At 43.5% G+C, this 25,257-nt stretch overlaps 1 protein-coding gene across 5 annotated transcripts; it reads left to right on the forward strand.

Moving 5' to 3' along the window:
* Positions 1–1,605: 1,605 nt before the first annotated feature.
* Positions 1,606–24,633, forward strand: LOC137352694 (nectin-1-like). Of its 5 annotated transcripts, none has more exons than XM_068018420.1 (8): positions 1,606–1,757; positions 13,599–13,940; positions 15,367–15,660; positions 17,042–17,159; positions 18,418–18,569; positions 19,378–19,491; positions 22,271–22,311; positions 24,031–24,633. In XM_068018420.1, exons 2-8 carry the CDS (start codon positions 13,742–13,744, stop codon positions 24,145–24,147), a joined length of 1,035 nt encoding a protein of 344 aa, XP_067874521.1. In that variant the 5' UTR covers positions 1,606–1,757; positions 13,599–13,741; the 3' UTR covers positions 24,148–24,633. The 5 variants fall into 5 exon arrangements, with proteins under 5 accessions (XP_067874521.1, XP_067874520.1, XP_067874522.1 ...); XM_068018419.1 differs by lacking the exon at positions 1,606–1,757 and adding an exon at positions 6,467–6,724 and having other exon boundaries at positions 13,527–13,940; positions 15,367–15,585; XM_068018417.1 differs by lacking the exon at positions 1,606–1,757 and adding an exon at positions 6,469–6,724 and having other exon boundaries at positions 13,527–13,940.
* Positions 24,634–25,257: the final 624 nt, after the last annotated feature.

A 25,257-nucleotide genomic window follows, 5' to 3' on the forward strand; every position in this document is an offset into this window, starting at 1 on the left:
ATCTCCCCGACTGATTCTATTGCCAATTCTCTTAAACCTCTCTCCTCTCATTCCCAAGCATCCTGCCACTGAAAACAACGCTTCCCAATCTACAATGTTAAAAGCCTTCAGCATTTTCACACTGCTATTCAATTTTCCCTTAACCTTGTCTTCTGGAAGGCGAAGAACCCCAGCTTCTCTGGTCTCTCCACATTAACTAAGTTGCTAATCCCTGGTATTACCCCAGTAAATCTCTTCCACACCCTCTCCAAGGCCTTGACATCCTTTTCAAAATGTTGTGCCCAGAACTGAACAGAATACTAAATCCAGGCTCAACCAATGAATTATGAAATTGTACCGCAGCTTGTTGGCTATTGTGCAGCGTATATTTCCACTGAGAACGCATAGGATGTCCTATGCTTTGAAATGAACCTTCTCAACTTCTCCTGCCACCTTAGAAGATCTGTATGGGAGCGTCCTGGTCCCCCTGTTCCTGCCATCCCTTCAAAATTGTGCGATTTAGCTTGTATCTCCTCTCCTCCTTCTGCCTTTGACAATTCAACATCGCACACCTCTCTGCACTAAATTGTATCTGCCATGTGTCTGTCCACTTCACCCGGGTGGCAACTTCAAATTGAAGCCTGATGCAATCCTCATCATTGTTTACTATTTGCCCGAATTTTGTCTCTGCAGCAAACTTTGAAAATATGCATCTTTATGCAAGTCTAGGTCATTAGCATATATCAAAAGGAGCAGTGATCATAATGAACGCCTGGGAGACACCACTGCTCATGTCCCGCCACTCTAGAAGGAAATGGTTCACCCCCACTCTCTGTCTTCGGCTTCTTAACTAATATCGCCCCCATGCTCCAAATATCCAACTGTATTTCAGGCGCGTTATGGAAATTTCTCTGATTCCTTACTTCCTGTTTGTCAATTTAAGGGGCATCTCCGATCTTGAGCAACCCAGAGTCAGTCCCTCGCAAAACGCTGCGAATATAAAATAGGAAAATATTTATTTTAAATATTTGGCGGATTCCAACATCATTCCATGCTGTCAAGACTTACTTGTGATAGATATATGTCGCGAATAGCGAGGCGGGTCTTGATTAGCAGCTATTAACAGTTAATAGTAGCTGAATAACCACAGAACTGTGATTGACAGCTATTTAGTCCATAAAATAGAACACGAGAATTTCTTTCAGCACGAATTAATCTTCTTTGTTTAAGTAGCACAGTTTACAATGTTTTTAAATCTGTCTGTCTGTCTGTCCGTGTAACATCATAAAAGAACAGAATGTATTGAATAAACGTAATAGAAAAAAACAAGCCGACAAAATTAAACTCAATAACTTTAACAAACAAACCAAAGTCAAAATAAATTAAACATGAATTAACAGACAAATAACCGTCCATATGTATAATCACAAATTAGACCTTATATATTCGACACAACAAAGGTAAATTTCATGGATTTACTGGGCAGTCCACTGAGCATTTTGGAACCAGCTACATCCACAAAGTTCTGTAAAGCTCTGCGCTTCCTCAGGTGGATCTGCAGCTTCTGTCTTTCAAGATTCAGCCACTGCTTCTCATCCAACAGCAGTTCCCCATCAACCCAAGCTCCACGGGTACTGGTCTTCACCAAAAACAGCGCATTATTCCAGAACCTCCTCAGCTCTGCTCAGGACAGTTTTGATGGCGTGGATCCACCAATGTTACCTGAAGTAACTGAAACAGCTGCAGCCTTTTGTTTCGGAGGACCAGGGTACTGCTGGGTAAGGGAAAACTATTTATTTGGGCAGTTTTAAAATCATTTTCTTTTTTGCGAGGAGCAGCTTTGACAGAACGAGGTGTGGAGTGAACTTACAGCTGAGCAGTCAATTTCAGTGTAAGTTACAAGTTAATCCCCTTTTCTTTCGGAGGACCAGGGGACTGCTGGGTAAGGGAAAACTATTTATTTGGGCAGTTTTAAAATCATTTTCTTTTTGCGAGGAGCAGCTTTGACTGAACGAGGTGCGGAGCAAACTTACAGCTGAGCGGTCAATTTCCGTGTAAGTTACAAGTTAATCCCCTTTTGTTTCGGAGGACCAGGGGACTGCTGGGTCAGGGAAAACTATTTATTTGGGCAGTGGCAGTACCCGAGACACTACACGTGTAGTGTCTCCCACCCACCCTCCTCCTCTAACCAAAAAAAATGACTCTGGTGTGTTGATAAGGTAAGCTTTTTATTTAAAATGTTCAGTCCGTCGGATTGCTAAGCGAACAAGTTTTGACTTTTTTTTTTTGTTTGGTTTTTCAGTAGATTTGTTGGGAATCTAGAATAGTGGGAATGGCGGTAAAGGCAGTTGTAAGTTCCTCCTGCAGAATGTGGGAGGGAGGGGTCCCCAAGAGTGTCCCTGCTGACTGCATCTGCGGGAAGTGCACCCAACTCCAGCTCCTTGCAGACCGCGTTAGGGAACTGGAGCTGGAGCTGGATGAACTTCGGATCATTCGGGAGGCGGAGGGGATTATTGACAGGAGTTATAGGGAGGCAGTCACACCTCAGGTAAAAGAAGTAGGTAGATGGGTTACCGTCAGGGGAAGGAGAGGGAACCAGCAGGCAGTGCAGGGATCCCCTGTGGCCGTTTCCCTCAACAACAGGTATACCGTTTTGGATACTGTTGCGGGGGACGACTTACCAGGGGTAAGCAATGGGGTGCAGGTCTCTGGCACAGAGTCTGTCCCTGTTGCTCAGAAGGGAAAGGGGAAGAGGAGCAGAGCATTAGTCATTGGGGACTCCATAGTTAGGGGAACAGATAGGAGGTTCTGTGGGAACGAGAGAGACTCACGGTTGGTGTGTTGCCTCCCAGGTGCCAGGGTACGTGATGTCTCTGATCGTGTTTTTGGGATCCTTAAGGGGGAGGGGGTGCACCCCCAAGTCGTGGTCCACATAGGAACCAACGACATAGGTGGGAAGAGAGATGGGGATTTAAGGCAGAAATTCAGGGAGCTAGGGTGGAAGCTTAGAGCGAGAACAACCAGAGTTGTTATCTCTGGGTTGTTGCCCGTGCCACGTGCTAGCGAAGAGAGAAATAGGGAGAGAGAGGAGTTGAACACGTGGCTGCAGGGATGGTGTAGGAGGGAGGTTTTTGGTTTCCTGGATAATTGGGGCTCTTTCTGGGGTAGGTGGGACCTCTACAAACAGGATGGTCTTCACCTGAAACAGAGGGGTACCAATATCCTGGGGGGGAGATTTGTTAGTTATCTTCGGGGGGGGGGGTTTAAACTAAATCAGCAGGGGAATGGGAACCTAAATTGTAGTTCCAGTGTACAGGCTGTTGAGAGCAGTGAGGTAGGGGATAAGGTTACAGGGACGCAAGAGGGCACTGGCACGCAAGAACTTGGTTTAAAGTGTGTCTACTTCAACGCCAGCAGCATCCAGAATAAGGTGGGTGGGCTTGCAGCATGGGTTGGTACCTGGGATCCTGATGTTGTGGCCATTTCGGAGACATGGGTAGAGCAGGGGCAGGAATGGATGTTGCAGGTTCCGGGATTTAGATGTTTCAGAAAGAACAGAGAAGAGGGTAAAAGAGGCGGGGGGGGGTGGCATTGTTAATCAAGGAAAGAATTACAGCGGCAGAAAGGACGTTTGAGGACTCGTCTACGGAGGTAGTATGGGCCGAGGTTAGAAACAGGAGAGGAGAGGTCACCCTGTTGGGAGTTTTCTTTAGACCTCCGAATAGTTCCAGAGATGTAGCGGAAAGGATAGCGAAGATGATTCTCGACAGGAGCGTGAGTAACAGGGTAGTGGTTATGGGGGACTTTAACTTTCCAAATATTGACTGGAAATACAATAGTTCGAGTACTTTAGATGGGTCTGTTTTTGTCCAGTGTGTGCAGGAGGGTTTTCTGACACAGTATGTGGACAGGCCAACCAGGGGCGATGCCACATTGGATTTGGTACTGGGTAATGAACCCGGCCAGGTGTTAGATTTAGATGTAGGTGAGCACTTTGGCGATAGCGATCACAATTCGGTTAGGTTTACCTTAGCGATGGGCAGGGACAGGTATATACCGCAGGGCAAGAATTATAGCTGGGGGAAAGGAAATTATGACGCGATTAGGCAAGATTTAGGATGTGTAGGATGGGGAAGGAAACTGCAGGGGATGGGCACAAACGAAATGTGGAGCTTATTCAAGGAGCAGCTAATGCGTGTCCTTGATAAGTATGTAGCTGTCAGGCAGGGAGGAAGTTGTCGAGCGGGGGAGCCATGGTTTACTAAAGAAGTTGAGGCGCTTGTCAAGAGGAAGAAGGTGGCTTATGTTATTATGAGACGTGAAGGCTCAGTTAGGGCGCTTGCGAGTTACAAGCTAGCCAGGACGGATCTAAAGGGAGGGCTAAGAAGAGCAAGGAGAGGACACGAGAAGTCATTGGCGGATAGGATCAAAGAAAACTCTAAGGCTTTCTCTAGGTATATCATGAATAAAAGAATGACTAGAGTTAGAACAGGGCCAATCAAGGATAGTAGTGGGAAGTTGTGCGTGGAATCAGAGGAGATGGGGGAAGCGTTAAATGAATATTTTTCGTCAGTATTTACAGTAGAGAAAGAAAATGTTGTCGAGGAGATTACAGAGATACAGCCTACTAGGCTAGATGGGATTGAGATTCACAAGGAGGAGGTGTTAGCAATTTTGGAAAGTGTGAAAATAGATAGGTCCCCTGGGCCAGATGGGATTTATCCTATGATTCTCTGGGAAGCCAGGGAAGAGATTGCAGAGCCGTTGTTGTTGATCTTTATGTCGTCATTGTCGACAGGAGTAGTGCCGGAAGACTGGAGGAGAGCAAATGTTGTCCCCTTGTTCAAGAAGGGGAGTAGAGACAGCCCTGGTAATTATAGACCTGTGAACCTTACTTCGATTGTGGGTAAAATGTTGGAAAAGGTTATAAGAGATAGGATTTATAATCATCAAAGCCACTGTTGGTCCAGTTACAGTTCGTGGTTAAAAAGGAAGCAGATGTTCTGTTGCAATAACAAGGACAGATCTTGCTGACACAAGCAACTCAAGATAAATAACAGCTTTACCGGACAGAAATGAGGAAGTTCGATAGGTCAGCTATAAGATGAAGCACCAGAAAATAATTCTGCCATTTTATTCAAATACAAGTTGTTCACTCCCAGAAGCAGTTCAAGGGCATCCAATGCCTGGGGGCAAGTATCAGCTGTGTTGAGATGTTGGCATATTGTGGTTGGCCCAATCTTCAGTGGATTTTGGAATTGGCGCTTTTTAGATGGACCCGGCCCTGTAAACTGACCATAATAAGCAGTGCGGCAGCCAATATCTTAACACCTTTAGCATTGCGTGTTGAAGGATCGGCTCATGCTGTCGTTGCTGGGGCCTGCAGCCCTGTAGTGTGCTCACTGGAGCCACCAGTATTTGGGCAGATGTCTAAGTTCTTCGGCGAGATGACCTTTGTTGTGCATGGCCCACCAGTTTAGATGAGTGCAGCAGTCTTACTGTCAATGTCAGTATCTCAGCTCTGGTGTGAAACCGCTCTCTGAGTAGAAATAAAACCGCAGGGCTGTTAGGGAAAAAAAATACTTAAAATGTGTTGCAGTACAGGTTTGCGTCTGCCTGCAATGAATTTGGCCTAACCATCAGCCTCAAGAAAACGAACATCATGGGGCAGGATGTCAGAAATGCTCCATCCATCAATATTGGCGACCACGCTCTGGAAGTGGTTCAAGAGTTCACCTACCTAGGCTCAACTATCACCAGTAACCTGTCTCTAGATGCAGAAATCAACAAGCGCATGGGTAAGGCTTCCACTGCTATGTTCAGACTGGCCAAGAGAGTGTGGGAAAATGGCGCACTGACACGGAACACAAAAGTCCGAGTGTATCAGGCCTGTGTCCTCAGTACCTTGCTCTACGGCAGCGAGGCCTGGACAACGTATGCCAGCCAAGAGCGACATCTCAATTCATTCCATCTTCGCTGCCTTCGGAGAATACTTGGCATCAGGTGGCAGGACTATATCTCCAACACAGAAGTCCTTGAAGCGGCCAACATCCCCAGCTTATACACACTACTGAGTCAGCGGCGCTTGAGATGGCTTGGCCATGTGAGCCGCATGGAAGATGGCAGGATCCCCAAAGACACATTGTACAGCGAGCTCGCCACTGGTATCAGACCCACCGGCCGTCCATGTCTCCGTTATAAAGACGTCTGCAAACGCGACATGAAATCGTGTGACATTGATCACAAGTCGTGGGAGTCAGTTGCCAGCATTCGCCAGAGCTGGCGGGCAGCCATAAAGACAGGGCTAAATTGTGGCGAGTCGAAGAGACTTAGTAGTTGGCAGGAAAAAAAGACAGAGGCGCAAGGGGAGAGCCAACTGTGCAACAGCCCCAACAAACAAATTTCTCTGCAGCACCTGTGGAAGAGCCTGTCACTCCAGAATTGGCCTTTATAGCCACTCCAGGCGCTGCTTCACAAACCACTGACCACCTCCAGGCGCGTATCCATTGTCTCTCGAGATAAGGAGGCCCAAAAGAACACATGTTCCTCTGCTTCCTTTCTAAAATGTGCAACGGGGCTGATAACGTTCGTGTAATGGAGCAGAATTGAATTAACTTTGCAAGGAACTATTCTCTCTGAAGTGTCATTTGCACCTCTTCCATTGGAGAATCGAATACCAGTTTTCTCATTTTTAACATGACTCCAGTGGCATGGATTTCTTCTGCATGCATTGCTCTTCTCTCTGGTAAGTTTGCACATGATTTTCTGTGTGATGCATTTATTTTAGAAGATATTTCTAACTTCTTACTTCAAGCTTAAAAATGAAAGGTGCGTCTCCTGTGTTCAACATTCCAGAGTCCCCGGTTCCCCCAAACCGCTAGGATTATGGTATCAAAATATATTAAATAGGTGGCGGCACCTTGCAACTTTCTGTACTGTCAATACTCATTTCTGACTTAATATGTCCCCAATAGCGAGGCAGAAATGTTGACTGGCAGCGAAAATGTCCTTGCTTCAAACAGAGAAATGTGATTGGCAGGTATTTCACCATTTCAAACAGCTGCAAATGATAAAATCATACATCATCCAGCACAGAAGGAGGCCATTCAGTCCATCGGCTCTTCGTCCCAGGGTCCTGCGCTTTCGCCTTAGAAGTTCAACTTTCCAAGAAGTTATCCAATTCCCTTTTGCAAGTTTCTGTTAAATTTGCTTTCAATCCCCCTTCAAGCAGCACATTCCAGATCACAACAAGTCACTGTGCAAATGACATTCCCATCATCTCCCCCCTGGATCCATTGCCAATTGTCTTAAATATGTGCCCTCTGGTTACTGACCCTCATGCCACTAGAAACAATGTATCCTTACTTACCAAATCCTTCATAATCTTGAACTTCTGGCTTAAATCTCCCCTTAAACTTCATTGTTTTCGAACGATAACTATAACAATTTCTCCAATCTCCCCACATAATAGAAATCCGCCCGGCCCTGGTGCTAACAAGTAAATTAGCACGACACCAGCTCCAGGTTTGTGATAGTCATCCTAAAGTCTGGTCCCAAACATGGATACAATATTGCAGACCGAACCAGTGATTTATAAAGTTTCAGAATAAAGTGTTTGTTTTTGTACGAGATGTCCGTCTTTATAAAGCTCGGCATCCCTATGCTTATTAACAGCTTAATCAACTTGACCTGTCACCATCAAGGACTTGTCTGTGTACACCTCCAGCTCTCTTTCTGTATATGCTTTAAAATTATACCATTTTGATTATTATTGACTCACCTCATTCTTCCTTCCAAATTCAACATCTCATGCTTCCCTGCATTTAAATTAGTTTGTCATATGTCTGCCCATTTGACTAGTGTCATCCTGAGTCTGGTACCATCCTGTTCACTGTTTACTGCATATCCGAGCTCTGTGTTAACTGCAAACCTGATAATAATGCCCTGTGCCCATGTCCGGGTAATTAATATATACCAAAACGAGCAGTGGTGCTAATGCCAGTGCCTCACTGAGACCATTATATACGACCCTCCACTCTGATAATCAATTCTTTACAACTGATCAGTTATTTTAGGAATCAAACCACCTCTAAAAAAGCGTTCCTTATTTCATTTTTGTCACTGTAAGGGGCATCTCATATACTGAGCAGTTCAGATTCGGGTCCCTTACAAAATAATGTGAATATACATGCTTTCGATGGATGGCAGTTCTCAGCATCATTCCGTCCTGTCCACGGTGAGTGATAGATGTTGCCAGTAACGAGGCAGAGGTATTGACCGGCAGCACAGTGCCCAATCCCAAGTCGAGAAGCGTGGTCATAATTTGAAGCAACCCGAAATGTTTTCAGCCCGAATTAATCTTCCTTACTTAAGATAATTATTTAATAGCACAGCCCGTTCATTCAACTAACTAACTATCTATCTGTCTATCTGTCTATCTGTCGATCTATTCCTCTCTCTCTCTCCCTCTATCTGTCATAAAATCTGAGCATCATGAAGCACATTAGTAGGCCATTCAGCGCATTGTGCCTGCACTAGCTCTTTGACAAAATTTTCAATTCCCTTTCACCCTGGCCAAGTCATGTTTTCCTTTTCAAGGATATATCCATGTAGTTCAGATTGAGGCTACTTTCGCCACCCTTCAGGTAGTGCATTACCGACCTTAACAAGTCACTGTATGAAAGGAATTCTCCACACCTCACTTACTGGTTCTTTTGCCAATTATGGGTTAAATCTGTCTCCTTTCATTATCGAACATCCCTCCACTGCAAACAGTTTCTCCCGATCTACTCTGATAAAATCCTTCAGCTTTTGAACACTGCTATTCAGTTTCCACTTAACTTTCTCTGCTGGAAGTAGAACAACACCAGCTTCTCTGGTCTTTCCACATGAACTGAAGTTACCTAACCCTTGTATTACCCTCGTAAATCTGCTCAGCATCCTTCCCAAAATTTGGTGCCCAGTCTGAACCAGTGAATTACGAAATTGCAGTGCAAGTTGTTGGCTTTTGTACACCGTATATTTCCACTCGTAAAGCAAATGATCCCGTATGTTTTTAAGTCAGCCTTCTCAACTTTTCGAGCCAACTTACAAGGTCTGTTTATGAGAACCTCCGGGTCATTCAAAATTGTACCATTTTGTTTGTATCTCCTCTCCTCCTTCTGCCTTTGACAATTAAACATCGAACACCTCTCTGCACTCAATTGTACCGGCCATGTTTCTGCCCATTTCACCCACGTGCCAATTTCAACTTGAAGTCTGCTGCTATCCTGATCATTATTTACTCCTTGTCAGAGTTTTGCATCAGCTGCAAACTTTGAAACTATGTCTCTGCATGTACGTCTATGTCATTAACATATTTCAAAAGGAGCAGTGATCCTAATGAACACCTGGGCGACCCCTTTGTACAATTCCCGCCACACTGAAAAGCTATGGTTCACCACCGCTGTCTGCATTCGGCTTCTGAACCAATATCGTCCCATGTTCCAAATACCCCATTGTATTTGAGGTGCTTCATGCAAATGTCCCTGCTTCCTTTCTTCCTGTACGTCAGTTTAAGGGGCATCTCTGATCTTGAACAATCCAGAGTCAGTCCCTCAGAACACGCTGTGAATATGCAATTGGAAAATATTTACTTTAAATAGATGGCAATTCCCAACATCTTTCCATGCTGTCAAGGCTTACTTGCGACTGATAGATGTTGCGAATGAGGGGGTGGTATTTGATCAGCAGCTAAAGTGTTGAATCACCTCAGAAATGTGATTGGCAGCTATTCAATCCACGAAAACCACTAGAAATGCTTTCAGCACTAATTAATCTACTTTGCTTAAGGAGCGCACTTCACAATGTTGTTTTTCAGTCTATCTCATGTGTTTGTACGTGTGCCATTTCCCGATCTATCACTCAATCTATCTATGCATATTGTTATGATCCCGTGGAGATTAACAGCACAAAAGAACAGAATTCATCGGAGCTATCAATAGAAAAAAAAACAAGCGACAGTGGCGCAGTGGTTAGCACCGCAGCCTCACAGCTCCAGGGACCCGGGTTCGATTCTGGGTACTGCCTGTGCGGAGTTTGCAAGTTCTCCCTGTGTCTGCGTGGGTTTCCTCCGGGTGCTCCGGTTTCCTCCCACATGCCAAAGACTTGCAGGTTGATAGGTTAATTGGCCATTATAAATTGCCCCTAGTATAGGTAGGTGGTAAAGAAATATAAAGGGACTGGTGGGGATGTTATTGGAATATGGGATTCGTCTGGGATTAGTATAAATGGGTGGTTGATGGTCGGCACAGACTCGGTGGGCCGAAGGGCCTGTTTCAGTGCTGTATCTCTAAACTAAATGTTTATATTAACAAACAAACAAAAATAAAAAAATATCAAGGAGGAATTAACAGTCTATATATATAATTACAAATTACACCTAACTATTCGACACAACAAAGGTCGATCTCATGGATTTAGTGGGTAGTCCACTCTGCATTTTTGCACCAGTTACAGCCACAACGTTCTCCAAAGCTCTGAGCTTCCTCAAGTCGATCTGCAACTTCTGCCTTTCAAGATTCAGCCACTGATTCTCATCCAACAGCAGTTCCCCTTCAACTCACACTCCTCGGGTATGGTCTTCACCAAAAACAGCGCCCTACTCCAGAACCTCCTCAGCTCTGCTCAGGACAGTCTTGATGGCATGGATCCACCAGAGTTACCTGTAGTAACTGAAACAGCTGCAGACACTCGTATATGACTAGCTCTTGGATTCAGCTTCCACTACCTTCACTCCGCATGCACACTGCAATCTTGTTATCTGAGCTTGGACAGCTCTGAGTCTGATTTATCTGGTTCTATCCAGTTCTGTGTCCCCTGAACCCTGAAGTTGCTGGTTTCCTTTTCAGTTAGGGACTAACACAACATCCTTTGTCTGAAAAGGCGATTCGGGATATCAATCCTGAACGGCCAAGTTCTAATTTTAAGATAGTGCCCTGATAGTGCAGATTCCCTCAGCACAGAAAATAGCTTTGCCTGCATCTAGACCACCGAATTCCAATATGGCCTGAAACATCTCCGTTGGATCACTGGTTCGCCTTTTGCATTCAGTGGAGTACAAGGCAGATTTACGCATCATGCCCTCGTAATTCAACCCTTGAACCACCGGTGGCACTTCAATAAATCTATGCTTACACCTCCCCCCACCCCCTACAAGGCCAGTGTTTCCTTCGTGACGTGTGGTGTCCAGAATAAAATGGAATTCTGCAGTCTGACTAAAGCATATCTTTCTCCCCTTTGGCATTCCATCGTTCTTCAGATAAAAGCCTTTTTGATTGCATTTTAAACATTCGCATCAGTTTTTAGTGATTTATGGAGTTGGAGACGCAAATCCCTCAGCTCCTCCACGGTTTCCAGTCTCTCGCTATTTTTGTTTCTCTTGAATCCAGTGTGGATTATCTCACACTTCCCCACAAAGCACTCCGTCTGTCTCTGTTTTGGCAGCTTCCTGAAACTGGCTTTACCGCATTGGAACTTTCTGCTTCAATCTCCACGTTCTGATGATCCTCCTGACTTATTGTCGCCTGCAAACGGGGAGCGACAACTCTCTCTATTCCTTCATTCATATCATTGTTGTATATGCTGAAAAGCTGAGACCCCAGTCCGGATCCCCGGGAACGCCACTTGTCATATCACCCAATCAGAGTACTTCCCCTTTATCCCTACTGTCTGTTTAGTATATCCCAACCAATTATGAACCCACGTCCTAAGGTTATCTCCAATTCAATGAGCTCTCATTCTTGCCATATATCGCATACACTCTTGTGCAGAACCTTATTTAATCTGCTTTGGAAGTAGATAGAGATAACGTTTACAGACATTCCCCTGACCTTTTTGTTTGTGACCGTTTCAAAATAAAACCTTAGTCAGGCATGGGCATCACATCCATCCATACCGACTCTCATTGTCAGCCTGTACTTGTTCAGATGCTCATCCACTCTGTCCTTAATGATAAATTCCGGTAACTTTCCTACAATTGAAATTAACCTGACAGATCTGCAGTTACCTGACATCTTGCTTCTTGCTGTCTTTAAAATGGAATTACATGTGAAATTATCCAGGGGGTGCCGGGCAAAAATTGAAGGACTTCATAAAATGATTACAAGCATATTTTCAATTTCCCCGCCTCTTTTAATAAATATCTAATGGTTGGTCCTTTCAGCCCTCAAGGTTTCCCTACCTGACGACCCTTTATTTGCCCCTGTACCATTTTAAAGGTATATTAAGCCCACGAAGTTAGAGTCACACAGTCATATACAGCACAGAATCACAGAATTGTTACCATGCAGAAGGAGGAAATTTGGCCCAGCAAGTCCATTCCAGTTCTTCGTTTGTCCCCTGAACTGAGATTTTAGGTTCTCCTGAAGAAGTATGGAGTGTTCTTCCTCTATTGTGAAAAAAGGATACAAAGTAGGCACTTAACAAGTCTGACATTTCTGTATTGTCCAATAGAGTTTATCCTGTCAATGTTTTTAATGGTTCTGTTTCCCCCCATTAGTTTCTTCATATATTTATTAAAACGAGTACTGTTAGTGTTGGTTCCCCTTTCAACTATTTGCTCATCGTCTCTCCAGAGTCCTCTTTATTTGCATCATTTTGTTGTTTGATTTACAGTTGGTCCCTACTGCTGAATTTCACTTGTTGGCATTTGTGTAAGCCTTTTGTTTCAGCTTGTTCTTTGGTACAGACCAAAGATAATGAGAAATAGAGCGTTACTTTGGTTACAACTTAATAGAAATAAAATGCAACCTGAAATCTAAGAGATACGAAAGAGCCGTGACAGAAAGTCATCGGAGCCAGCTAAGAGAAACTCGAGTAAAGTAAAATTAGAATGTTTATCCTACAAAGACAGATAAGCATTTTGAAACAGTAGCACTTATTTCACAAAAAAAAATTGAAAACAATTCACCCAACGAAAAGTGGGTTCTTTCTTTGGCAACGGAGGAAGACAGGAATAGGAGGAGGCAATTCATCCCTTCTTGCCTCTTCCGACATTCAATTAGATCATAGTTGATCTGTAGTTTATCTCCATCAACCCACCTTTATCCCCTGACTCAACCAAAGTGTATCGATTTCCATTGGTTACAAAACTAGAATTATCCAGGGTGCTGGCATACATGAGTGCAACGCCATCTCAGTCCCTCGGGCTAAGTCTGCGCTATTGCGTCGACAATTTCATATGTGCTCCACCTGGTATTCCGTTCTATTGACGTCAATGGAGCAGAGTAACGGGCAGAGAGAATAATGGGCGCCCAATACAGTACTGCGCTATTTAAGCCAGTGGCCAGCTTTTACCCAGGGCAGTGCCTTGTGCACAATGGGCAGGTAATCGCGAAAGTGCATCTGCACTTCCATGGTAGTTAAATGTGTCTGCTCAGGACTTTATGTGCTATTAATAATAGGTGCCTTTGATTTGGATTGGAAATATTTCAACTTCCTTTTTGTGGCCTAATCATCTGAAGAAGGGTCCATGACCTGAAACGTTAACTCTGCTTCTCTCTCCACAGATGCTGCCAGACCTGCTGATTATTTCCAGCATTTCTTGTTTTTTACGTCCACAACTCTTGTTGTTCTTGCAGTTCCGGCCAGTAGAAGTGTCGCAGTTAATGAGTCCCTCACTGCTATTGTTGGGAATGAGGTGCTGCTTCCGTGTCAGATACCAAACAACAACACAAAGTTGGTGCAACTGTCCTGGGAAAAATCTACTGAGGAGACGCCCTTGATGGTATATAACCCTCGGTTTGGGATAAATTTCACAAATGAAAACTATTCCAGACGAATAGTTTTCAGAAACCATTCTCTGCAGGATGCATCAATCATAATAAAGGCTTTGGATATACAGGATGAGGGAAATTACTCATGCCGTCTCACATTATTCCCTCAGGGAATAATCGCTAAAAGAGTTCATTTAAGGATTCTAGGTATGTATTATCCATGGAGCAGAGCTCATGTGAAGATTTCTCTGCAATGCAGTATCTAAGTGCAGAGGGAGTTGTGATGAATCTTGGTATTGTGCACCCGGGTACGAAATCATTTCCCCTGTAATTGGCATTTGTCATCAAAAACAACTGATGCATATTTTCAATTATTTATTGTAGGCACATCCTAACTTTTATTTGAAACACACAGCAGATAGTTATTATTTGGATTATCCATTATTATTTGCTTTGCGGTTTCAAGATAAACATATATTCATTGGAACTAAGGTGTATCATATAAACCCTCCATCATCATTAGGTTCCCCTGTATTGGTATGGTGTGCTGGTCCTCTATTGTGTCAGATGTTACAATGTTCATCGCGTTGTTGACTAATCATAGCAATCAATCGCTATCAATTGGTCTGCATCTGACCCAGCATAAGGTGAGGAAACCCCTCAGTGTTGTAGCGATGTACGGAACCATATGTCCAAAACCAGCTGTTCATCCCGATCATGGTACACTTATCCCATGCTGTGTCTCAAATTACTCATATACTCTGTCACAGATGCGGTATTCCTACTTGTATTATTCAGCCTATTATAGCTCTTGGGTACACTTGGTCACTTTATTCCCCATCCACCATCTGTCCTCAATCGCTCGCCTTCGTGGCACCAACTTTTCACAGCTTCACTCCGCTGTGCCCGAGTATAACCTGCAGATCAAATACATTGACTTTCCCTTCCTGGCCAAAAGTGTCATCTCTCACCTCCAGTAAGGCCCAAATCTCCTTCTTCAGCCAAACACTCGGCCGAGGTTACACCTCCTACTAAGTGGCTCAGTCCAACACTAACGGTAGCGCTCCTCATGGCTCTTGCTAAACGGGTAATCAAAGCAGCCAGTTTCAATTATGGGATTTCTCAGTCACAGCTGTATAACATAATTGGTCTTTCGTTTATTATTGCTGAATATCTCCACAAAGTCCATCTCAGGTGGCAGAATCTTCAGCTAACTCAGCTTTCAATTCGCTGCTACATTTCTAATCACCGTTACAAACTGCTCCGAACCGAATTCTCCGATGTTTGGTCCTTTCCCTTGAAGCCCATCGTCACGCCCATCTTGTGAAGAGATTTGACTTCTTGCACTACCTGCAGTGCATAAGTTCGAGGTGCATCTTACTAAAAGCAAAAAGCTTCTGATTTGAAAACAAATCACTTTTTCATATTATTCCTGCTCATTCCTTGCTTCCCTATTGCCTTCATCCCATTTTCCTTTCTTTTCCGCATTATTTCTTACTTCCATCCTCGCTGTCTTTCTATAATGTTATCCATTGTGCGGTTGGACCAATGGATTAATGTTTTAGTTTAATTAAACGCCGTTGACATAGTTGAAAAAGTGATTGATTTTTTAATTATTTGTCTTCCTCCCAAGCAATTCCCACAAACAGAGCGATACCCATTCTGACAAAAGCTGGTGCTTTGGTGATGCCAGTGGCTATTTGTACCTCAGCTAATGGGAATCCAGCAGCCAACATCACATGGATTTCTAATCTGCCTGGCAACTATACATCAGTCCAGATGGAAAACGACAACGGAACAATCACTGTTACCAGCCAATACAAAATGGCACCGAGTAGCTCCGATAATGGTCGTAAGCTGGCGTGTGTTATATCCCACTCGGCATTAAGCACCACAGAGAATATCACTGTACAATTATCAATCCTCTGTAAGTGCAGAGGACAAACACAAATAAGAATGTGATCCAATTCTAAGCATAATATAGTTGAACAACAAGGTAGCCAAACAGGACAAGCATTGACATTAGCTCATTGAGTGAGTTGACATGTTCTAGATATCTATGATTACATTATTTCTGGGCGATTTACTGTGACTGTTTTTCATTGCCAGCCCTCTGTTTGTAAACTCCAACTGAATACATGTAATTATCCCGAAATCAATATATTCTTCAGGGGTCCAGATTCAATGAAGCTTGCATTATCTTTAGAATGTGACGATCAATTGACTTGTGTATCATAACACTGGGACATTTTCACTTTGAAGGATAACTCTGCTTGGGATGTAAAAGTTGCTATTTAAATGCTAGCTATTGTTAACTTGCAATATGGACGCATGAGCTGCCCATTGTGCGTCCTGTCCAATGTTGCTTTCGAGTGAAGTCACTGGATATGGCAAATTGCGCAGCGGGTAACAATAAGCTGACAATTTCCCCAGTTTGTATGACCGCCCGATGCACGTTTTGTCACCATGTGGTGTTTGTTGAGGCACCACCTCAATAGGCATGTGTGTGGCTTGACAGTGATAGGGTGAAATCTGCACAATTGTAGTTCAGGAAAACCTCTTATCTCGATATTACTTTTCACACTATTTGAACAGAGACGTTAACGTCATGCAAATAATGTGTTACTGCTCCTTTAAGCCTTCCACTGAGTGTTTTTAAGAAAGAGGCAGCAAAACAGGAAAACAGGATCCTGTTCTCATTCCACATGGAGGGTGACCGGATAGTGATCAGGAACAGCAACCTGATGGTAGACGTGACTGTCCGTTATCTGGGAGAGTTAATGTCAATTGTAATGTTCCTATAGTGCTGAGATCGTTAAAAAAAGACTCAGTGTATGCAGACCAGGAACCAACTGGCATTTTCCTGGTTCCCATGGCTTAATTACCCAATGGGCACTCTATTACAGCCACCCAGGGCTACTGATATGAAGTAAAAAATATTAAAGCCGTTAACATAGTTAAATAAATATCTCAGGACTTTCGTGAATGGTTCTCCATTCACTTTGTGATTGTTAATAATGCTCATAGAAGTTACATGACCCCATTTCTGACTTCATTTCACAGAATATCGAGCAGATTCCTTGGTACAAGTAGAAATGTCGCATATTTCTTTGTTATTTTCTTTGATGTACACACGCAAGGCCCATCCAACGTTAAACATAAACGATGTTTTCTGTATGTAGGTGGCCCATAGTTGGTATCTGCTTACTGCCATTGTGGTTATTTGCTTTAAATTTAAGTTAATTTAAACTGGATTATCTGATACGTTGGATGCACTGACTACATGAGCCCAACCATTTCCTCCATAGATCCACCGGAAGTGACTATAAAAGGGTATGATGGGAATTGGAGTGAAAATACAAGTGATGTTTCCCTCGAATGCGTCGCGAATGCCAATCCACCAGCAACAATGTACTCTTGGCAAGGGTAAATAAGTGTTGGATTTATTAAGGATTTCATTGTATACATTTCCAAAAAGGGTACAGATAATGGATGGCTCAGATAATTGTATAATTTCATCCCCTTTGTGATATGATTGTTTAACTGAAAAAAGAGCTATCAAAACTGTTATTGTTTATATATCAGTGTTGTTAAGGGAAATGTTTGCGAATATGTCCTGGAAACACAGCGAAAGTGAGATGAATCCTCACTGACTGGCACTGGATGCATATTCCAATGATCTTTCGGAAACCCACATTGAGAAACTGTGACATGTGAACAAATATACTGATGGATATATAGATTGACAGATCAGAGAGAGTTCATTTGTTAAATTAATATCGAAATACATTGGCGCATTAATATACAGCAAAGTCAATTGAATTAACATCAAACAATCATCCTTCCATTGTTATAGCCCACTGTTTGGATTTCTGAAAAAAAAAGAATTGGCAATAAACCTGAAATCATTTTCACCGCAGCGAAATGTGTTGTCGACAAAATACAACTAAACCTAAATAACCAGCTGTATGTTGGGGTGAGATTTTCCTTGACCGTTGCCAATTATGGACATCTTAAGCAAAGCGAGCCTTTCAAGACAAGGGAAACTGTGTTATGACGAATCTTCACTGCTTGTCAACATAGCACGAATGAAGAAAGGGAGATTTCGTGTGTGTAAGATAATCATGCATGCACTTTTATTTTGAACGACACATTGGGTGTAATTTTAATTTATCTGGCTCGCCAGGGAACTAATGTGTTTGGGCTGAACACAGGTTTTATACCCTGTCTGAGTGACCACTGTTCAAAACTATGGAGAGTAAAATAGAGTGGGATCTGAGCCCGCCAGTTTCCCGCCCTATGATTAGGTTCAAATTGCTCTAGCATTTCCTTCCATGTAGCGCACAGAGTTTGGACCAAACAGCCAGGATAATTTTAACACTTATTTGGGGTGGTGGGGCGGGGGGCGGGGGCGGGGGGGGCGTGGGTGGCGATGGGGAGTAGGTGGGGTGGTATGGGGTGATGGTTTGAAACGATCAATATAGAACTGGTTCCCCATTATACAGCACGCCTGATATTCCTTACCAATGCAGTCAGTGGAAGGTGCAATCCGCAGGAGCCTATCATGGATGGCTAACTCTATAAAGGCCAAAATTAAAACTACCCTCCTGTAGATAGTCACTGGGACATTTTCAAAATGTGGATTTACTAATATTATCTTCCTATGCAACTACCTGTTTCCAAGATTAGCAGAAGGACTACAGACTGAAAATGCAAAAATATACATAAAGAAAGTGAACAGTCTCATGAATGGAAACTGGACCTGTGAAGCGACCAATTCCGTTGGGATAGGAAAGGGTGAAGTGGAGATAATAATAAAAGAAGGCAGCAATGCAGGTACATGTTAATGAAGTGCAGTGAAAAGCGCCAGATTCATTCCATTTTGTGAATTAAAGCACATGTAACGGCATTTGATAAAAGATTAGTCAAAAATGGTTCATTTGGCTAATGCATTCACTTTGGAACGTCTGGAGATCACGAAAGGTGCCATATAAATTCCAATGGTGAACGAGTCACACACTGGAACGGGAGGCTACCTTCATTTCCTTCATCTACTATTTCTCCATATTTACACTTCAATCGGTCTGGGTGTGGTTGCTTCATTTGTTGCTGTAATTCTTGGTCAGCCTGAATAATTAAGTATGTAACAATATGAAGGCCTTTTTCCGAAGGCCCGATATTTTGCCAAATGGGAGTAAAAGGCAGATTTTTCTGCTCGCATATCTTACATTACAGAGTTGCTTGGGCCTAGCGAGTACACGGTCACTGGGCCATTTTGAAAGCACACTGTAAGGATTTGCCTGCATCCCTTCAGACAAGGCAATCGAATCACATGAATTATATCATGCTGATCTAGCTGGCCTAATTATCAGGGCCAGTGTGAAACTAATGAATTAGGAGCTGAATCTTGAATTAATTATATTTCTGTTGTACTTCCACATTAATTCCTTCCTAATTGTTGTTCCCTTGTTCGAAGCAAATTACATCTCCCACCAAGAATGACAATCGACCAGAAGAGAGACGCAGTGATACAATATGTTTTGCCCACGCTAAATTCGATGAACTGACTACATAACATGTCCCTCTGCTTCGATTCATGTTTTGAATTGCGTATTACGTAATCCTTTCAAATGTATTTCCCCAGATGACCCTGAAGATTTAAACACGATCCATATCACCATAATAATCGCTGTTATTGTGTGTGTTGTTGTAATCGTATTGGCCCTGACGTTAACATGGTGGAAGAGACGAACTCAAGGTATTTTTTTTTAGATTTAGAATTAGAACATTACAGCGCAGTACAGGCCCTTCGGCCCTCGATGTTGCGCCGACCTGTGAAACCATCTGACCGACACTATTCCATTTCCATCCATATATCTATCCAATGACCACTGAAATGCCCTTAAAGTTGGCGAGTCTACTGCTGTTGCAGGCAGGGCGCTCCACGCCCCTACTACTCTCTGAGTAAAGAAACTACCTCTCACATCTGTCCTATATCTTTCACCCCTCAACTTAAAGCTATATCCCCTCGTGTTTGCCATCACCATCCGAGGAAAAAGACTCTCACTATCCACCCTATCAAACCCTCTGATTATCTTATATGTCTCTATTAAGTCACCTCTCCTCCTCCTTCTCTCTAACGAAAACAACCCCAAGTCCCTCAGCCTTTCCTTCATTGAAATGAAACAGTACAGAAACTAAGTTTATTTGCTGCATGGGAAGACAAGTAGCTCGAACCCAGTTTTTAACTGGCGTTTTGCATTGGCCGCTTGTTACAAGCCGACTTTGATAGGCCTTGGAGCCAGGCTGTGCCAACTGCGGTTCAGTTAGTAGCACTTTCACCTCTGAGTCACCAGATTCCAGGTTCATCTCCCACTCCAGGGGCTTGAGCACAGCAATCGAGGCTGTATACACCAGGACTGAGGGAGCACTGCACTGTCGGAGGTGCTGTCTTCCTGATGAGTCAATAAACTCTGCCTGTTTGGGTGGATGTAAAAGATCCCAAGGCACTATTTCGAAGAAAAGTGGAGCTTTCTCTGGTGTCCTGGTCAATATTTGTCCCTGAACCCGCTTCACAAAAAAGCAGTTTATCTTGTCATTAACACATTTCTGTTTGTGGGAGCTTGGTTATAATATTCCAAAATTCTCTGGATACAGGAAAGGTTCCAGTAGATTGGGGGAAAAGGGAGGCAGGCAGAAGGTAGCAAATTATAGACCAATTAGTTTAACATCTGTCGTTGGGAAATTGTTGGAACCCATTATTGAGGAAGTAATAGCAGGACATTTAGAAAGTCAAAACGCAATCCATCAGAGTCAGTATGGTTTTATGAAGGGTTAATCGTGTTTGACTAATTTGCTAGAGTTCTTCGAAGCTGTAACAAGCAAAGTGGATAATGGAGATCCTATAGATGTAATTTATATGGACTTTCAGAAGGCATTTGATAAGGTGCTGCACATAAGGTTAATACACAAGGTCAGTTCACATGGGGTTAGGGGCAATTTATTGGCTTGGATAGAGGACTGGCTAACCAACAGAAAACAGAGAGTCGGGATAATTGGTTCTTTTTCCAGTTGGGAAGATGTAAATGGTGGATTGTCACAGGGTTCGGTCTTCAAGCCTCATCTATTTACAATCTATATAAATGACTTGGATGCAGGGATAGAAAGTATTATAGCCAAATTTGCAGATGACACTAAAATAGGTGGGACAGTAAGTTGCAACAAAGAAATAAGAAATCTACAAATGGAAATGGATAGATTAGATAAATGGGCCAAAATTTGGCAGATGGATTTTAACGTAGATAAATGTGAGGTTATCCATTTTTGGTCGGAAGAATAGAAAGGCAAATTAATATTTAAATGGAGACAAACTTCAGAGTGCTTCGGGGCAGAGGGATCTGGATGCCCTCGTGCATGAATCACAGAAAACTAGTTTGCAGGTACAGCAGGTGATAAGGAAGGCAAATGGAATTTTGGAATTTATTGCGAAAGGAATAGAGTATAAAAGTAGGGAAGTGTTGCAGCAACTGTACAAGGCATTAGTGAGACAGCACCTGGAGTATTGCATAAAGTTTTGGTCCCCCTACTTGAGAAAGGATTTAATTGCATTGGAGGCAGTTCAGAGGAGGTTCACTACATTGATTGCAGAGAGATTGAGCAGGTTAGGCCTTTACTCTCTGAAGTTTAGAAGAATGAGAGGAGATCTAATTGAGGTATATAAGATGATTGACGGGATTGACAAAGTAGACACAGAGAGTATGTTTCCTCTTGTGGAGCAATCTAGAACGAGAGTTCATATTTTTAGGATAAGGGGAAGCAGATTTGAAACAGATGAGGTGAAATTAGTTCTCTCAAAGGGTCTTGAATCTGTGCAATTCACTCACCCACAGTGCGGTGGATGCCGGGACATTGGGTAAATTTAAGGAGGAGATAGACCGATTTTTAATTAGAAATGGGTTGAAGGGTTATGGAGAACGGGCAGGAAAGTGGAGTTGAGGTCGAGATGAGATCAGCCATGATCGTATTGAATGGCGGAGCAGGCTCTGGGGGCTGAATTGCCTACTCTTGCTCCTAGTTCTTATGTTCTTGCTGTGTTCACGCTGGCTGCCGCCTGTTCGGCTTTATAACAGTGGCTACACATAAAAAAAGTACATTATAGCACTTTGAGATGTTCGGTGGCCGTGAAAGGCGCTACATAAATGCAAGTGTTCGCTTTGTTTCAATGGAATTAATTATCAGGCAGGGTGTGTAGTGACTGGTCAATCCGATACCCCTAGCTTGAAGCTTGCCTGAGATGAATGTTTACCCTGTATATCTGCAGGTTTGTGAAATCTTGGTGACTTTGACAGGGAATGAACGGTATTCATTCACAAAAAACCAACAGTTGTTAAGTAAACCTCAATTATCAAAGAAGGAATGGGGATAAAAGAGAGATTCGACACAAAGCACAACAGTATGAAATGCGAATATTTTGACTGTATCAGTTGGAAATTTATAGATTAATCACTTTAAGGCATGCTGTTCTTCCAATTTCACAGAAATAGGTGTTCACCAAGATGGCAACAGCTCCGAAACTCAGGTAAGTTAAATGCAACGTGTCTGTTGCCAGTTAAATTCTCAGCCATTGTTCCATTTGATTGACACTTTTTGTTGTAGATTGTTATCAGAACTCCCGGATATTTAGCATCCACTGGAAGGAGGGCAGAAAGGAAAACCAGATGCAAAATCTGTGGGATTTTCTTTAGCCTACATTCAATGGAAGGAATAGCAAAAGGTTCTGTTACAGACTTATAATGGGCCCAAACAGTTTTATCCTCTGTGTGTTAATACAGTTAATACTTCACACACAAGTGAAAACGTCCAAAATATACCCCGTTGTAGCATAACATTTCATACGGATGCACCTTCTCGGGTTAGAACGTGACTTTTTTAATTATAAGGGATGAGAAATGATTTATTATGTTGCTCAAGCTTTGTGCTAAGGGATTCTGATAGGAAAGGTAGTATGATTTCCCATTTCTCTTGTTCGCCCCTGGGTTCCTACAGTTAGATCTCGGGCTGAATTTTGCCAACTCTCCGACGTCGGCGGTCTGGCAGGGAGTGGGGGGCGGGGAGGGGGGGCGGGCGGAAAATACTTCCGCGAGAGGCCCACTTGGGGCCTCGATGCCGGGAATGTCCCGTCCCATTTTACCGGCTGTGGCGAGGCCTCGAGGCAGCCCCCCAACCCCCTTTCCCGCCGCCCCAGCTACTCAGTGGCCGAGCTTCATTCAGATATTTAAATGAATTTAAATCAATGAATTATCACCTTCCTTGACCCGATGGTCGTACCACGCCGATATTCCGGTTGGTGGCCCGAAGTCCCTCACTTTCGGATCTCCACTGGGAGCTCCGAGGCGTGACTATGATGGGGAGGGGGGAGGAGTTAATGTTTCAAGGCGAAGTGGGTGGGGTGAGACAAAAACGACCACAGTTCTTTGAGGGGCTACTGGGAAGGGGTTGATAGCTAACGGAATAAATTTTCGGGACTGGAGTGCGGGAAGGTGGTGAGTGAAAATTTATTTTCTGGGGGGTGATAGGAACAAATAATGAACGGATTATTGTTTGTGGGGGAGGGGTTTGGAAGTGTGCATAAAATTTTATTTTTATTTATTTGTAAACATGTCATTTTAAAAACTAAAAAGCAACTGAAGAGCTTGAAGCCATTTAAAATAGCGCTGGCTCTTGCGTCGTGGCGTCGGAGGCCTTGCCGGGGTTGGTGCGCCCGCTCCCTGGGCGTCATCGAGGGCGGGTGCTCCTCCCGCTCCATGTTAATGAGCCTCTGGGGAAATATCGCGGCGGCTCCACAGCGCACCTGTCCCGCATTTGCCGTGCACATTTTGACGTTGGCCGCCGAGCAGGTCGGTGAGTTATTAAAATTCTGCCCCTCCAGTCGGAAACCAAAGGTCGAGATTTTCCCAGTGAAAGGCTTGTTGGAAAACTGAGTCCATTTATGTCAATGGATTGAAAGTCACTGACAGCGGTTTTCTGACAAGACACGCGACTTTCAGAAAATTCAGTCCATAACAAACCAATTACATGGACTGTGCATCTGTCCAATGAACGGAATATCGGGCGCTCCTGGGAGATTGCGCCCGTTTTGAACTGGCGCCAAGATGAAATTCTAGCCGGTTATTTGTCAATTTCAAGCAGTTGACCGATGTCCTGTGGGTTTCTGACATTTTTCTCCTATTATTTCAACTGACGTCTGCCCTTACTAGTCTGAAATGGAAGTTTGAAATCATACTTTCTCCCCCCACAGGCAGAACAAAGGATTGTTTATGCGGTGCTCGATTTTAGTGTACAGGCGAAGCACGTTTCTGCCCAAAGGGAAGAGGAGAGTACGGTTTACGCAGGTGTCAAGTACAGCCAGAATTAATTTCGCTTCATTTCCTCAAATAGAATAGACTTGAAAATGCTGTGCAACACTTGCGCAGTAAGGTCAAAGGTACCATGTGTTTTCATGTTAATGCTTGAGCATGCGATAATTCCAGTATCAACTCGCCTTGTTCATTCCGACTCCTGTGCCTCTGGCTATTGGATCGCCTGCGAAAAATGCAGGGAAATCGGACGAGTCTGAGCGAATCGCCTCATGACCTCGCAAACCACGGACACGAAATCAGTCCGAATTCACTTGGTGTTTGTCCTCAACTCCAGCTATTGTCAGGTCACAAGAATATAGTCCCAGGGACAAGCACATGAGCAAGAAAATGCCCACTACATGTGGGTTAATGTGATCTCAATAAATAAAAGCTGTGCCTTGCATCCGCTGCCATCTTGTAATCTGAACCTCAGGCACTGGTTTTGCTGCTTGCTATATGAAGCTGCTGAACAGAATGTAAAATAAATGATGGATTTTCGCAAATTCTCGAGCGCTCTTTAGATTCTCACATTGCCAAGGTGTGGGGAGGTGGGGGGGGGGGCGGGGGGCGGGGGGGAAGAGGTCTCCTAAAACAGTTGCTAGTGAAGGCACAGCAAGTCAACACTCTGGCCATTACTATTTCCTGTTGAATTGGCTACAGCGCAAGAGGAATTTCAACTAAATATCTTTTTTATCCAAAAGACGCTTATTGAAAATAAAAGAACGTTTTTGCATTGGTCTGTTGTGGGATGAACTTAAGAGCAGACCACATTAAAAAGCTGTAAATGAAGGTCCCCGGAGCTTGACCACACATGACCAAGGAGTTGTGGGTGTCAACCGACAGAGTGAGATATGTTTAGATTGGCTGGTACAGTAACTGTCTGTATATATAAGTGTACATATATTATATATGTTCCAGTTAAGCTGAAAAAACAATGCTTGCTTTGGCTGTTAAACCAAAGGAGCAAGCAATATTACATGGTCCAGCTTTGATAGGTGGCCTATACTTTTGCTGAATGCGGTTGTTCGATTTCAAGAAGCCCGTTTTATTTTGTGAATATAATAGTGATGCTGGCATCTGGAACCTGCATTAATATTTTCAGCAACCAGTATCAAATTCCGAATGTA

The sequence above is a fragment of the Heterodontus francisci genome, chromosome 39, assembly GCF_036365525.1.
Source record: "Heterodontus francisci isolate sHetFra1 chromosome 39, sHetFra1.hap1, whole genome shotgun sequence".
Classification (NCBI taxonomy): domain Eukaryota; kingdom Metazoa; phylum Chordata; class Chondrichthyes; order Heterodontiformes; family Heterodontidae; genus Heterodontus; species Heterodontus francisci.

Coding starts and splice junctions, on each gene's coding strand:
- LOC137352694 (XM_068018417.1), top strand. CDS start 6,676: ATGACTCCAGTGGCATGGATTTCTTCTGCATGCATTGCTCTTCTCTCT. Junction 13,941..15,366: donor AGTTCATTTAAGGATTCTAG/GTATGTATTATC, acceptor CTTCCTCCCAAG/CAATTCCCACAAACAGAGCG. Junction 17,160..18,417: donor ACAATGTACTCTTGGCAAGG/GTAAATAAGTGT, acceptor CCTGTTTCCAAG/ATTAGCAGAAGGACTACAGA.